Source organism: Neovison vison, chromosome 9, assembly GCF_020171115.1.
Source record: "Neovison vison isolate M4711 chromosome 9, ASM_NN_V1, whole genome shotgun sequence".
Taxonomy (NCBI): Eukaryota; Metazoa; Chordata; class Mammalia; order Carnivora; family Mustelidae; genus Neogale; species Neogale vison.
Genome location: NC_058099.1, coordinates 92,647,007 through 92,662,506, shown reverse-complemented (window position 1 = coordinate 92,662,506; position 15,500 = coordinate 92,647,007). Strand labels below are relative to the sequence as shown.

The following is a 15,500-nucleotide window of genomic DNA, read 5'->3' as shown; positions in this document are numbered from 1 at the left end:
AAATGAATTGCACAGTTTAGGATTCAGAATATATGTCGAAGTAAACTTGCATCTTTTTCCGGAGCTGCACGGCCATGTCACCAACACCCACTAAAAACAATAAAGCATCAGTTTAAAAGAGAAGATTTTCACGCATGTGTCCATGGACGGGTTCATGGAGATGGTGGACATTTTTCAAGCCCTTGTAAAAGATTTTCCTTTGGGTGGGGGTACTCTTCCCCAAGGTTTGTAACAGATACCCCCGATCTGCAATTTCAATTTTTCTGAGTGTCAGCTATCTCTTTGGAGAATCTGATGAAAAGTGTTCAATTTCTTCAAAAACTGTTCACAAAGCAATGGTTCCCAGATCAAGAGGCCTTGCTCTAAGGTAGTTTATTGCGATAATACTTCTGTGAAACAGGGCCTGCGTGTGCCTACTGGGTGGCAGTGATGATGGTGGGTGGCAGCAGAAAACCCATGAATTTGAGAAAAACACGCTCTCAGCTGAATCTTGGAAAAGAGCTACTTTTAGATAATTCTGCTTTAAGGGCTCCAAGCAAGAAATATGGAATCCAACCTTCTCCTGACACAAGAGGACATGGCAGCCCTGCCATTTCCTCTCTCAACTGATGCTGCAAGTTCCTGAACCACTTCCGGGTCAGCTCTTCTGACTTCCGGGTCAGCAGGTCGTCCTCTCCATCAGCCCATTATATACTGCTGGGTTTCAAAAGCATTTTGTCCAGATTATAAGATGCTCTTTTTTTTTTTTTTTTTAAAAGATTTTATTTATTTATTTGAGAGAGAGACAGTGAGAGAGAGCATGAGCGAGGAGAAGGTCAGAGAACGAAGCAGACTCCCCATGGAGCTGGGAGCCCGATGCGGGACTCGATCCCGGGACTCCGGGATCATGACCTGAGCCGAAGGCAGTCGTCCAACCAACTGAGCCACCCAGGCGCCCCTAAGTATTTAAGAAATTGTGATTAAAAAACCCTCCAAGTCTGGGGCGCCTGGGTGGCTCAGTGGGTTAAAGCTGCTGCCTTCGGCTTGGGTCATGGTCCTGGGGTCCTGGGATCCAGCCCCTAATCGGGCTCTCTGCTCAGCAGGGAGCCCGCTTCCCTCTCTCTCTCTGCCTGTCTCTCTGCCTACTGGTGATCTCTGTCTGTCAAATAAATAAATAAAATCTTTAAAAACAAAACAAAACAAAACAAAAAAAAACCCTCCAAGTCCTTGGACACGTAAATGGTATATTATTTGAGCTAAGAGAAAACTCACTAGGAATGGTATTTCTGTAACGACTTCATTTCCCTGCTTGTGCTTTGGCTCAGATCTCTGTCGACAAAATTGCTTTCACAGTTATGGGAATGGCTTCAAGTTCATACTTTTTTTTTTTTTTTTAATAAACCCAAGATAATCAAGAGTGCAAATATGGAAGCTGATTTAAAAAGCAGTTCTTCTGAGTACAAGAGATTAATTTTCTACAAACTGGCAGATAGTGAAATTACACTGTTACAGATAGTTTTGTTTGTGCTTGCTCAAAGATAGTTAAATAGTTTGGGAGTATTTGTAAGTGCAAGTCATTCATTTATGATTTTCTCTCTCCAGAGGGAAAAAGGAAAAAAAAAAAATAAATAAATATTAACTTACTCCTCAAACCAAAACAATCTGACGGATTTACAGGAAGAGTAAACATTTTTTTCCTAAGGTTTGTGTGAGAACAGAAACTTATTTCCTCTTAATTTTGTAATTCCATAAAAGAAAATATTAAGTACAGGAAACTTATCACCACAAGGAATCAAAAAGTGCTTTATGGATATCTGCACCCCGAAGTTTGTTGCAGCATTACCAATGAAAGCCAAATTACGGAAGCAGCCCAAGTGTCCCTTGACCAATGAATGAGTAAAGAAGACGTGGTACGTATATCCTCTGGGATATTACTCAGCCACAAAAAGAATGAAATCTTGCCATTTCTAACAACATGGCTGGAGCTAGAGTGTATCATGCTAAGTGAAATAAGTCAGTCACAGAAACACAAATACTGTATGACCTTACTCACATGTGGAAATTTAAGAAACAAAACAAATGAACAAAGAAAACAAGAGACAGACAAAACCAGACTCTTAAATATAGAAAACCAATGGTTACCAGAGAGGAGGTGGGTGTGTGTGTGTGGGTGAAATATGTGACGGAAATTAAAAATACACTGAGCCTGAGTAATGTACAGAACCTAAAACTAATATAACACTTGTATGTTAATCATACTGGAATTAAAATTTTAAAAAAGGAACACTGAGGGAAAAAAAAGTACAGACTATCTTTGGTCATCAACAAATTCAGCTGTGGCAAAATGATGACAAGGTCTCTTGAATCCTAGAACAATGTCTGTGACCTTTTATGTGAAAAGGTTCTGTCCATAGACAGAACATGCAAGATTCAACTTTTGTTAAAAAAAAAATTACATCTCTAAAATATAGAGACACACACACACTTGTACCCACCAAACACACAAGGGGTTGTCCCAAGAGAGCACGAGGGAGTCTTTGACTCTTTAAGCTCTCAGAACCATTAATTCGTTATAAGCACATATCCCAGTTATTATTTTAAGAAATTGAAGGAGGGGTGTTAGGCATTATGGTGCTACAAAAAAGAATGCTCTTTTACCCGTGAAAAAGGGACATCTTGGGGAGCCCAGGGGCTCGGTCAGTTAAGCTTCTGATTTTTTTTTAAAGTACAGTTCACACCTAGCGTGGGGCCCGGCATGTACAGAGCCTGAGCTCACGACCCTGAGGTCGAGACCTGAGCTGAGATCAAGAGTCAGATACTTAATAAACCTAATCAAAGAGGCTAAGAATCTATACTCAGAAAACTATAAAGTACTCATGAAAGAAATTGAGGAAGACACAAAGAAATGGAAAAATGTTCCATGCTCCTGGATTGGAAGAATAAATATTGTGAAAATGTCTATGCTACCTAAAGCAATCTACACATTTAATGCAATTCCTATCAAAGTACCAACCATCTTTTTCAAAGAAATGGAACAAATAATCCTAAAATTTATATGGAACCAGAAAAGACCTCGAATAGCCAAAGGGATATTGAAAAAGAAAGCCAAAGTTGGTGGCATCACAATTCCGGACTTCAAGCTCTATTACAAAGCTGTCATCATCAAGACAGCATGGCACTGGCACAAAAACAGACACATAGATCAATGGAACAGAATAGAGAGCCCAGAAATAGACCCTCAACTCTATGGTCAACTAATCTTCGACAAAGCAGGAAAGAATGTCCAATGGAAAAAAGACAGCCTCTTCAATAAATGGTGTTGGGAAAATTGGACAGCCACTTGCAGAAAAATGAAATTGGACCATTTCCTTACACCACACACAAAAATAGACTCAAAATGGATGAAGGACCTCAATGTGAGAAAGGAATCCATCAAAATCCTTGAGGAGAACACAGGCAGCAACCTCTTCGACCTCAGCCGCAGCAACATCTTCCTAGGAACATCGCCAAAGGCAAGGGAAGCAAGGGCAAAAATGAACTATTGGGATTTCATCAAGACCAAAAGCTTTTGCACAGCAAAGGAAACAGTTAACAAAATCAAAAGACAACTGACAGAATGGGAGAAGATATTTGCAAATGACATATCAGATAAAGGACTAGTGTCCAAAATCTATAAAGAACTTAGCAAACTCAACACCCAAAGAACAAACAATCCAATCAAGAAATGGGCAGAGGACATGAACAGACATTTCTGCAAAGAAGACATCCAGATGGCCAACAGACACATGAAAAAGTGCTCCATATCACTCAGCATCAGGGAAATACAAATCAAAACCACAATGAGATATCACCTCACACCAGTCAGAATGGCTAAAATCAACAAGTCAGGAAATGACAGATGCTGGTGAGGATGTGGAGAAAGGGGAACCCTCCTACACTGTTGGTGGGAATGCAAGCTGGTGCAACCACTCTGCAAAACAGCATGGAGGTTCCTCAAAATGTTGAAAATAGAACTGCCCTATGACCCAGCAATTGCACTACTGGGTATTTACCCTAAAGATACAAACGTAGTGATCCAAAGGGGCACGTGCACCCGAATGTTAATAGCAGCAATGTCCACAATAGCCAAACTATGGAAAGAACCTAGATGTCCATCAACAGATGAATGGATCAAGAAGATGTGGTATATATACACAATGGAATACTATGCAGCCATCAAAAGAAATGAAATCTTGCCATTTGCGACAACATGGATGGAACTAGAGCGTATCATGCTCAGCGAAATAAGTCAAGCAGAGAAAGACAACTATCATATGATCTCCCTGATATGAGGAAGTGGTGATGCAACATGGGGGCTTAAGTGGGTAGGAGAAGAATAAATGAAACAAGATGGGATTGGGAGGGAGACAAACCACAAGTGACTCTTAATCTCACAAAACAAACTGAGGATTATTGGGGGGAGGGGGGTTGGAAGAATGGGGGTGGGGTAATGGACATTGGGGAGGGTATGTGCTTTGGTGAGTGCTATGAAGTGTGTAAACCTGGCGATTCACAGACCTGTACCCCAGGGGATAAAAATATATGTTTATAAAAATTTAAAAAATTTAAAAAAAAAAAAAAAGAGTCAGATACTTAACTGACTGAGCCACCCAGGCATCCCAAGTGTGGAGCCCATATGAAAAAAAAAAATTTAAAAAGGGATGCCCTAAGGGCACCGGGGTGGCTCAGTGGGTTAAAGCCTCTGCCTTTAGCTCGGGTTATGATCCTAGGGTTCTGGGATGGAGCCCCGCATTGGGCTCTCTGCTCAGCGGGGAGCCTGCTTCCTCTTCTCTCTCTCTCTCTGCCTGCTTATCTGCCTACTTGTGATCTCTGTCTGTCAAATAAATAAATAAAATTAAAAAAAAAAAAAAAAAGGATGCTCTTAAACGTCCAATCTAGAAAAACTGAGAAGTCTCTGGATTGGGCACAAATGCATAATTCAATTTAGGCCTTGTTTTTAGCTTTTATAGACTCTGAATGACTCAGAATTGAAAATTTATTCTACTTCTTTTGTGTTTTCCCATTTGTACTGATATCTTTCTTTATCTTGATAAAAGTCTTAGTTGGGGAGGCATAATAAATGAAGGGAAAAGGGGTCAGCCAGAACAATGAAGATAAACATTTGGATGAAAAACAAGAGACCATTTGCGCAATTTTGCTTGGCAATTTGTTCTGTACCTACATTTCCATTTCTGGAAGTAGTAAAAACAGTGACAGCAATGATAGCCAGCATTTACTGCGCATCTACGCTCGGGGTGCAGACTACTACAAATGCTTTTCTCACAGCGACCCACTAAATGTTCACTTCGACCCCGGGAAGGAAACAAAGACATCTTGTCCTAGGGCCACAGAAAGAACCTGAACCCAGAAGGTCTGGCTTCAGAGCCCAAACCTAGCTTTAAAAAAAAAAGAAATCAGTACCAGATTCCTGTAAGTGATCACTTATATGCTCTTTTGGTGACGTCAAACTCCAATTTCACATCATTTCATTTGGGGGAGAAAATGTCTATGCTGTGCATGCCTTTTGGTACAGAAACGTATTCTAGACTGGGTGTGAACAATATTCCACATCGTTTGGACCCCGCAGTAAGCCCCAGGGCAACCTGACACACTTTCCCATACTTCCAGCACTTTCCCAGTGTTGAAAATCTGCACCATATCAAGCTACTTCAGTTTTCGGTCCATAGAGCAAACACTAACGAAAGCAAACACTAAGTAACGAAAGTTTAATGCTTTGCCCTCATCTAACTCCTTCTGCGTTAGGACATTAGAATACAAATGTGATGCGACGACAGAAAAACTTTAAAACTGTGCTCTGAGAGGGAGCGGCTGCCGTGACCACAGAAGTGCTATTAAAAACATTTATACTTTTGGGGTGCCTGGTTGGTTTGGTCAATTAAGCGTCGGCCTTCTCAGGTCATGGTCTCAGAGTCCTGGGACCGAGCCCCGCACTGGGCTCCCTGCTCAGCGGGAAGCCCGCTGTTCCCTCTGCCCCTCACCCTACTCATGCTCTCAACTTTCTCCCTCTCTCAAATAAATAAATAAAATCTTAAAAAAAAAATGTCTACTTCTGCTTGAATGCTGCAGGTCTCCTCCATCTTAGCTGATTAATTAGGCGTTCATTTGCAGGGTCAGATTTAAAGAGGGATGTCGGCGATGTCATTGCGACTGGAAAGGGACCAACAAGCACTATCCTACAGCCAGACAAAACCTTCCCCCGTTCCTGATGCTCAGGGTGTCAGGCAGACGACCGCAAGGATACAGCCACATATTTTTGGCAGGAATGTGAAACGGAAACCTCCGTTTGGGGAGGAGGGAGGAAACTGGCAGGAGAATGTTCTTAGAATGGATGCCCCACTGTACCAACTGTGTCTGGGGATATTTAAGAGTTTTATTTTGACTTCACATCTGACCTCAGAATTTTTAGAAAGAAGTGGAAACAGACCTATGATTACTTAAGCCTTTGCTTCAGTCCCCATGTCATTTTTATCCTATTTACTCTAAAATGACCCCTCTGTACACTTAACTAGACTGGACTCTAAAAGGCAGAAGCCCCCCACCCATTCACCGTCATCGTCATGGTCGGTTTTCTTCTTCGACAATAAACTATCTGTCCCACAGCAGCTGACTAAAAACAAATACGAATTCAGGTTTGGAAGTAGACACGTGGGAAGACAGAAAAAGAATCAATTTCAGTCTGTTTTAACCACTCCCCTTTTGACTGTAAAGGGAAACAAGGAATGTAAAAATTTGTCAGTGGTTTACTCACAATTCAGTCCATTTTGCACATTTTCACAACCAGTTAAATTCAGTGTGCACTCATCAAATCACCTGAAGCGTTTACCTGAATTCATTTTACCTGCAGCACCTGGTCGGAGCGGAGGGCGTGCTTTGGTAGCTTCCCAAGCCTCAACTACACTTGAGCTTGCCAACCTAAGAAGCCCCACGGGACACGCTACTAACGACACCACCTAAGACAACAAAGGGCTCTCCTGACCACCTCACGGGATGGGTGCCCTTCGAATCCCCACTTTGCAAGTGAACCGTGAAGGGGGGTGGTGTTTCCTCTCCAGGTCATACAGGTTCGCGAGCAGGAGAGCCGGGAACAGAGCCCTGTCCGAGGAGGACACGAGGACCGCTACAGACACGTGAAAGGGAAGGCATGTTAACAAGGCTCGCGGGGAAATATTATAGGTCATAAAATCTTCCAAGGTGATTTCTCAGTTTGAAATTTCAGTTTCAGAAAAAGTGGTGGTGAGCAGGAATCGCAGTGAGGAAAGGATGAGAAAGACAACACCTTAAGCAGCTGTCACAATCGACCCTTCTCCGGAGAAGGTCCCTTCTCTGGCTCCGGAGGCCCTTATCAGAGAGGCCTTTCCGGACACCCCCCGCCCCCCATCTCCAGCCGCCACCACCCCCGACCATCAACACTCACTCTCCCTGTAACTGGAGTTCTTTTCTACAGGGCACGAGTCACCCCCTGACATACAGTGTCCTCAACCGGAATGTAAGCATCGCGAGGACAGAAGCCTAGACCTGTGCTTAGAAGAGAGCAGCAACAGAATCGTTACTTGCTCAATTAATAAATGAATTAATGCAATCTCTCTGCCTCCATTAAGGTTTTAATTAAGAACACTTCATGCCCGTTATTTTTACTGAGCACGGACTGGTCACTATGGTCACAAACACTGTGGGACCTTTGGCCGCTGTCCTGCGTAAAATGAGTAAATGCGTAACTAGAAGACATCGTAGCAAATCAGCAGCCCCGGAAGGCAGCCCCTAGGCCAGCCAGCCTGAGCCTGCTTTTCTGCTCCCAACCACAGTCCTCCGCCTGAGCCCCGTGAAACCCTCAGACAGAGGGAATCAGCAGAGCTCCTGGCGGGTTGGGATCCCTGGTGTTCATTCCACCCACAACCATCCTGAGCCTTCCTCCGGGTTCCAAAAAAATGATTCAAGCGGGTGACAAGATCCACACCCCCTTGAAGTACGTTATCCCCGCCCTTCCTCATCCCCAGGTCCCCCGGAACGCCACCTACCTGTGACTTGACCCAGACTCATTCTTGGCAGCTCTGAGCTCCTCAGCTCCTCCGCGCTTGCCGACTTCATGACGGAGTCGATGGAGGACAGCGCGCTGATGAGCTGCGAGTTCAGGGAACCCATCTGGGAGTGTGGCTCCCCGAAAGCTCCCGCCAGTTCACTGTAGTTCTCAGCCAGCAGCTTCTGCTGCTCCGCCAGCAACTTCTGGACGCGCTCGATGTAGTGATCCAAGCCGTTCATCGTTCCAGAAGGAGCCTGGGGCTGGGGGTCCTCTGCGGACTCTCCAACAGGCTCATCCCCAACACCTACACTCCTCCTGCTGGCTGCCAGCCCCAGGGTCAACTGGGGAGGACCACAGGCTATGGTCCTCATCTTGAGACCAACCAGGTAGTTGTCCTGAATATTTATCTGCCCCACGCCTGACTCTTTGGTCTTCACTGCCGATGGCCTGTCGAACTCGGAGCTGCCGGAGAGCACCGTTCCCACTCCAATGGACCGTGTCTTGGCGGAGGAGTTGACATCCTTAACACGGCCTTCTCCGATGGCCACGGTCCGTGTCTCCACGGTCTGGGTGCTGGTCTGCTTGTCTAAAGTGCTGGGGGAGGTGTTGGTGCAGGAGTCCACAAGGGTGGCCATCTCGGTGTTGGTGGACTGGTCCACCTGCTCCCAGACCGTACTGGTGTGCCGGCTTGTGGTCGCAGGCACCGCCATGACAGCGGCCTCCACCTGGGGCACAGTTTCTGTGCTCAAGCCCCGGGACGTGCACTCCTTCGGGGGGCAGACGGTCACGTCAACGGAGCAATCTCCGCAGCCGATCGATCGCACCTCCTTGAGATGCAGGTTGGTCTTGAGGAGCGAGAGGTCGTTCACAGACTCCTCCGTGTTGCTGCCTGTTTCGCAGACGCTGATCTCCACCCCCACGCTCTGGTCGCTCGTCTCCACCGACCTCCCGGCACCCTGGTCCCGCGTCTCCACCCGTTCCTTGACGACCCACCGATGCATGGGCAGCTCCGGCCCCGTGGCTCTGGTCTCACAAGCCGGCTGGCAGGAGACCGCCACACTCCACGTCTGCACGGAGGTCCCGACGCCCGCGTCGGCCACATCCACGTGCCGGCCAGCCATCTGGTCCCTCGTGGGCACCACGGCCTCCACCATCTTGCTGCACACAAGCGGCTGGGCCATCACCGCCTTGTCCACCTTCTTCCTCGAGCCGGCGGCCTGCAGCTCCTGCTTGAGTTTCGTCATCTCGCGGTCATGGGTGGTTTCTCTGAGCTGGACTTCCAGGCGGTAGATCTTCTCCTTCAGGGCCTCTATGGTCTGCTGCTGCAGCTCAATTTCTCTGTCGGCCTCCGTGGTCACCCCCAGCATGGCCTCTGTCACGCCAACCCCGCAGCTCCTCGTCTCCGCGACGGTCCCCACGGCGGCGTCCCGACAGGTCCCGGGGCCCCTGCGGTACACGACCACGTGGTCCATGCGCTCATCACCTCCCACGGCCACGGAGCGGTACTCGCCGCCCTCCCGGGGCCCCTGGGACGCCTCGCCGCTGCTGTCGCGGATCTTCTGCTCCAGGGCGCGCATGTCCGCCGCGAGCTGCCGGAACTCCCGGATACTGTGCGCGCTCTGCTCCACGCTCGCCATCTCCTCCTCGTCGTCTATGTACAGCTCCCCGCCGCCCCGCCGGGCCCGGGACAGCTCCTCCAGCTGGGACGCGTTCCCAGCACTGTAGGACCGTGGCCTCACGCCACCGATGTCGTTCTGCACTGAAGCTCTCTGGTTTTTCAGCTGCGAGGCCAACTGCCGCTTCTCCTCTTGTAGGACTGAGATCTTGACCTGGAGCACGGGGATGGTTCGCACCTGCTCCTCTAGCTCCTTCAGGTGTTTCAGGGCGATGGCCATCTGCTCGCGGATGTGCTGCAGGTGCACGGGGCTCACGTTGGTCACTGGAGTGGAGATCCCTGAGCTCAGGGGGCTGTGGCGGATGGAGCTCCCCATGGATGATGTGGTGGCAGCAGCTGGGACATAGCCACCATAGTCCCCGTTGCCTTGGTATCCGTTCTGAAGTGGGTGCACGGTGGGAATGTGGTTTCCAGAACCCATGAAGGAGGACAGTGAGCCCGTGGAGCCCAGGCCTCCAAAACTGGCCAGCCTGGGCCTGCGGAACTCACCAGGCGCCACCTGCATGGTGACTCTCTCCTGTTCCAGTCTTCTCCGGGTCTCCATCAGGGTCTTAGTGACATGAAGGTTGTGCTTTGGGAGCTGTGGTGAGGGGGGAGGCAGCTGCCGACTCTCTGGGACGGTCAGAAAAGTGGGCGAGGTCTCCAGAGGGGCAGGGGGCCTTGGGGTTGGTGTTGATGTCACTTGGCTTCTGGCAAGGAGGAAGTGGGGGCACTGCTTGTTGTCATCACTGTTGGAGGAGGAGAGGGATTCAGTGGAAGTCCACACACCCTGCTGGCCGGGCGCGGTCCTGCTGTCCGGGCATGGCACAGATGGCTTCCGCCTCTTCTGGATGTTCAGTTTCTTGATGGTGTTTCCTTTCTGTATGTCATCCACGTACTTGAGGAAATCTAAGTCTAGCTGATAACCGTAGGGGGTCTCCACAAAATAAGGATCTTTCTGTTCCTTGTCATGATTTCCATTCAGGACACTCTCTGCTTTCCCTAGGAGAGTGAGAAGAGAATATTATAATGCCATATAATATACTTGTTTATAAAAGCTACTATTGGGGGGTGCTTGGGTGCCTGAGTCATTAAGCGTCTGCCTTCGGCTCAGGTCATGATCCCGGGGTCCTGGGATTGAGTCCCGCATCGGGCTCCCTGCTCTGTGAGAAGCCTGCTTCTCCCTCTCCCGTGCCCCTGGTTGTGTTCCCTCTCTCACTGTGTCTCTCTGTCAAATAAATAAAATCTTTAATAAAACCAAACCAAACCACTAGTATTTGTGTATGGTGCAGTGTAGCAGACCACTGTGACTTTGGAGTTGACAGACGTCTTTCTGTTCTAATCCTGGATCTACAACTTAACAGCTGGGTGAATACGTTAATAAACCCCTTGGAACTTCAGTTTCTCCCTGAGTAAAAATGGAAATACAAGTATTTACCTCATAAGGTTGTTAAAAGAATGTAATGAGACAGTGCTTTTTAAAAGAGTCAAGCATATATCAAGTCCTCACTAAACATTTTATTTTTTAAAAGAATGTATTGGAAAGACTTGAACGCATTTCGAGGGGATCATCTCTTTTGTTGCCTACAGTCCGCTGAAGTCTAGAGAGCAGTTCTGAAGACTCTTATTTTTATAAAGTGAACACGGAGGCACCAAAAGTGCAAAGTTGGAAGAAGAGACCAAATCAGCACAGATCCAGGAAGCCTGGGACAAGAGTCCTCACAGCAATCACTCTTAGGCGGGCTTTGCAGCCTTTCTAAAGGGCGGCCAAGGGCAGCCCTGGTGCCCGACCACCTCCAGAAGATCATAGTTTGCCTTGAGCCAGCCCTCGCTGAGAGAGCCAGGACCCAGGGGCCGATGACTGACGCAGGAACACAGTCGGAGAACAGACTTCAACTCTGTTTTTTGTGTCTTCCCTTTTAAAACCACCACAGCCACCAAAATCTTGCCCCAATTCCTCCTCTTTGACTTCTTTTGGATATACCGTTCCATACTCCAGGAATACCCCGTTTTGCATTTTAACATATCCAAACAGATGCAAAAGAGAATGAAAATAAAAGCAAATCTATACTCCACACACTGGATCCCTGGGGCAATTCAGTAAATGCTACTTCTGGCTAAACCAAACATTTAGGAAAGGAAACGCAAGAACTTTTTCAAGGCACAGACCTTGCTAGTGACCTGAGCTGTGCATTTCAAGTTGAAAAGCAAGGCCGTTTTTGTTTGTTTAAATTGTAGGATTAAGTAATGTGTTTTCCTCAAAATCATCATAATAAGCTCTGCATTCTTTGAGCTATGCCAAGTACCCGAAAGCAATGAGTGAAAATGCAAGCCATTTGTACCCCTGCTCCTATCCTGGGTATAAAAACCCACCCCGCTTGTCAAGACCTTCCAGCACTGTGGGTTTCCTGCCTGCCCTTCCCAGTCCAAACCCTGCTGAGCATTTCCACCTGATCGTGTGAATGCTCTGAGTAAACCTTTCGCCTCCCATTTGCCCTCTTTCCTCTGAAAAGTTGGAAAGAAAAGTACAAAAAGACTGCCAGGCAACAGAGTTGTGTATTCTTCGTGCCCTGATTTAAAACAATATTAAGCTGTTCTCGCTGTCCGCACCCAGGCCCTCGATTTCATTTCTAAAACATGGAAAGAGAATTCCACTGGAGCAAGGTGCTCAGCCTTCACCACGTTCTCACCTACGTAAGGGTGAGCTGATGCTGAGCCGGCGCCTGGAAACTTGTGCTCATGATACCGGAGCGCGTCTCTCCTTCCCTCTTTCTTGCCTTTTTAAACTCCGCACGGACAACGTGCTCACTCCAAATATGCAGCCCGACCTGTTCCCGGGGCTGTCTGAATTCCACAAGCAAAGAGAAGCTGCGGGCTCGGGTGTCAAGCAAAAGCAGGCGGATCTGACGGGCAGGAGCCGGGAGCCGGCGATTCTAAAATTGGGCTGTGGCTCCTCCAGGCCACAGGGGCCTCAGCCCAGGGACCAGCCCCTTCCCCGCCCCGCGCTGCGCTCGGCTGGCAGGCGGCCACCCACCCCCTCCCCGGCGCCTGCTGCGCTCCACCCCCCGCCGGGCACCTCCAGGGGAGGGGGGCGCCCGCTGCGCTGCGCTCCCCACCCGCCGGGTCGAAGCCGGCCGCACACCCACCGGCGCCTGAAAAGCCCCCTCCGCGGGGGCGCCCGCCGCGCTCCGCTCCCCACCGGCCTGATGGCCGCCGGCAGCTCAGCGCTCCTCCCGGGCGCCCACCGATCCCATCGGTAGCTCACCCGATCCCGGGCGCCCGCAGGGCTCCGCTCCCCGCCGCCCAGACCTCCCGCCCGCGGCGCAGCCACCCGGCCCCGCTCCCAGCCCCGCTCCCAGCCCCGCGCCCGCCGCAGCGCCCGCCGCCCGCTCACCCGGCGGCTCGCACTGGGCCCGGCCCCGCCTCGGACGCCCTCCGTCGGTCTTCACCCCATAAGGAAAGGAGGTTCAGCGTTCGTGCACACTTCGCCGGGCCACGCGCGAACACCATAGGCCCGGGTCTCACCAATGAAGTCTCCCTCGGCTCCGGGGACGCCACCCCCGGCGCACTCAGCGGCTCGGCACTCCCCGCTCTCTTGATGGAAACAGGAAACCGGGATCTGGCGAAAACGTGTGTTCTTCGGGCCGGTGGCGGCCAGGCGCACACATGCGGCCGGCGGCTTCAACACCTCCACACAGAGGCTCTGTGTCCGCGGGACCCGTCACTTCCAAAGGAGAGGGTGTGTGCTCCCGCCCTCGGTCACCTGAGGAACTTCCAGGCACAATAGGGCCACTGTCCCCAGCAGGTTCTCCAAGCGCCCCGCAGTCCTGGCTGGTCCCGGGGCGCTGCGGGAACGCTTCCCGGCCCTTGGCGCCTCACCAGCCGAAAGCAGTTATGCCTTAAGTCTTAACCCAACCAAGCCTTTGCCCTTGCTAAGAAGTTCTTTGAAACACCCCACCTTTTCCCAGCTACAAAAGTATTCCATGCTTATGTTAATTAAAAAAAAAAATCACCTCCAGGCCATTGAAAGAATGAAAAAAAGTCACTCAGCTCTCACCCCTTAGGAGAAATATCAATATTTTGTATAACCCCAAGATTTTCCTGTGTATTTCTTAACATAGTTATTTTACCCATTTTCAGTATTTTACCCAATTTCTATTTCTCTTCAAAATGCTTTTTTTCTTTTTTTTTTTTAATGCGCAACTTGATGTCAGGATTTAGGACACAACAAAGCACATCACATTTTTCAGTGAAACTTAACTGGCGGCCGGCCCATCTTTAGTTATTTGTGAAGTTTCACAAAAGGTCATGCTGAATTATCCCCCAAACGAACTCTGGACTTCTACATCTAGGACTCAGGAAAGGTTAGAATTTAACCATGTTGGGCTTGACGATTTCCTAATGCTGCTTAAATCAGACTATCCTAAGGAGAACAGGATCCGCATTCTATCCCCAGCACCTAAATAAAGCAACCTGGGTTTCTCAAGGTGTCATTTCTGCAATCAACTGTCCACTGTATGTTCTACAATTAAGTGAAGACACCCAGTATCATTTTTACCTCCTGCTTTCTGGGGTACCTTCATGTACAGTAACACAAATACAGCATTTTATGAGGCTCTGATGGATTTCCCAACTTCCCCCCTTGTGTAGGTCTTCTCTCTGTGCTTGATTAAGGATGTTAAGAGCAACAAAATTAATTTTTAATATTTCCTTCACAGATCTCCCTTTCCAATCATACACATCAATTAATAAGATGTGGGTAACTATGGAGATGTTTAAACATGTTTCCTGAAGGAATAACTGAATATATAGTAGCATATGATGAATTTTTAAGAACATCTTAATATTCTGTAGGCAGAAGTTGCTTGCTCTGTATTGTCTGTAAAAGACAACTTTTACATGAAGCTGTTTCAGTGGTTATCTTCAGGTTGTGGAATCATGGATGGTTTTAATGTTGTTTCTTACATTTTATACATTTTTACAACACATGGCTATCTTTTAAAAAATATTTATAAGATTATAAGAAGTTACCGGAAAGCAAGGGAAAATATATTGAAATAAACTCCAAGAAAGTTTGTTCAGGAGGGAGATGTACGGGGCAGCCATAGAAAAGACATCCCGATGTTCCTCTGTATGTATGATCCCATCTTGGAAGCTAACAGGACTCCTGGTTTAGTTGGGCACATAAAAAGACTATATTTCCCTGGCCTCTTTTACTGTTAGTATGCTATAGGCAGAAACATCATAAAGCAACCCCCCAGAACCTCCCTTCAAAGACACAGGAATAGTTCTCCGGCCTCCTTTCTTCTTTGTCACGTCCGCCATCCTGCTGCCTGGAATGCAGATGTGACGACTAGAACACGAGCTCCCTCACCGGACTCTGAGTTCACACATAGGGATGGAAGGACAATGTGCTAGAAAAATCCTGATCTCTAGGAGCTCTGCGGATCAGAGCTACTATACTACACCTGGGAAGCCACCTCTATACATCTATGTGAAAGCAAGAGAAAGAAACTATTCTGTGTGTTGTGTCTCTGTTACTTGGATCTACACTGAATTCTAATGGATAAAGCAATCTCTCCTCCACGTCTCCCCTCCCCCACAAAAAAATTAAGACCAGATCTTGAAAAGAAGAAGAACATTAAGTGATTAACTGGGGAGATGTTACAATAAAATTTTTTTATTACAGAAATTTTTATTAATTCAAGAATAATCAAGAAAGAATAAAAACAACACTTCTTAAAAAAATCTCTAAGTGGGTTATAAAGAGACTCTTAACTGCCTGAAACC

At 48.0% G+C, this 15,500-nt stretch overlaps 1 protein-coding gene across 4 annotated transcripts in view; it reads right to left on the bottom strand.

The window, feature by feature from the left end:
- Positions 1-15,500, bottom strand: part of KANK1 (KN motif and ankyrin repeat domains 1) — a 196,083-nt gene that overhangs the window by 21,226 nt on the left and 159,357 nt on the right. For 2 of the 4 annotated variants that reach the window (XM_044265953.1, XM_044265952.1), the window contains exon 4: positions 8,055-10,712. In XM_044265953.1, the coding sequence (XP_044121888.1) occupies positions 8,055-10,712 (2,658 nt within the window). Of the gene's footprint in view, positions 1-8,054; positions 10,713-12,400; positions 12,477-13,104; positions 13,176-15,500 lie in introns of those variants that run through there. The other 2 variants (XM_044265955.1, XM_044265954.1) reach the window with 2 other exon arrangements.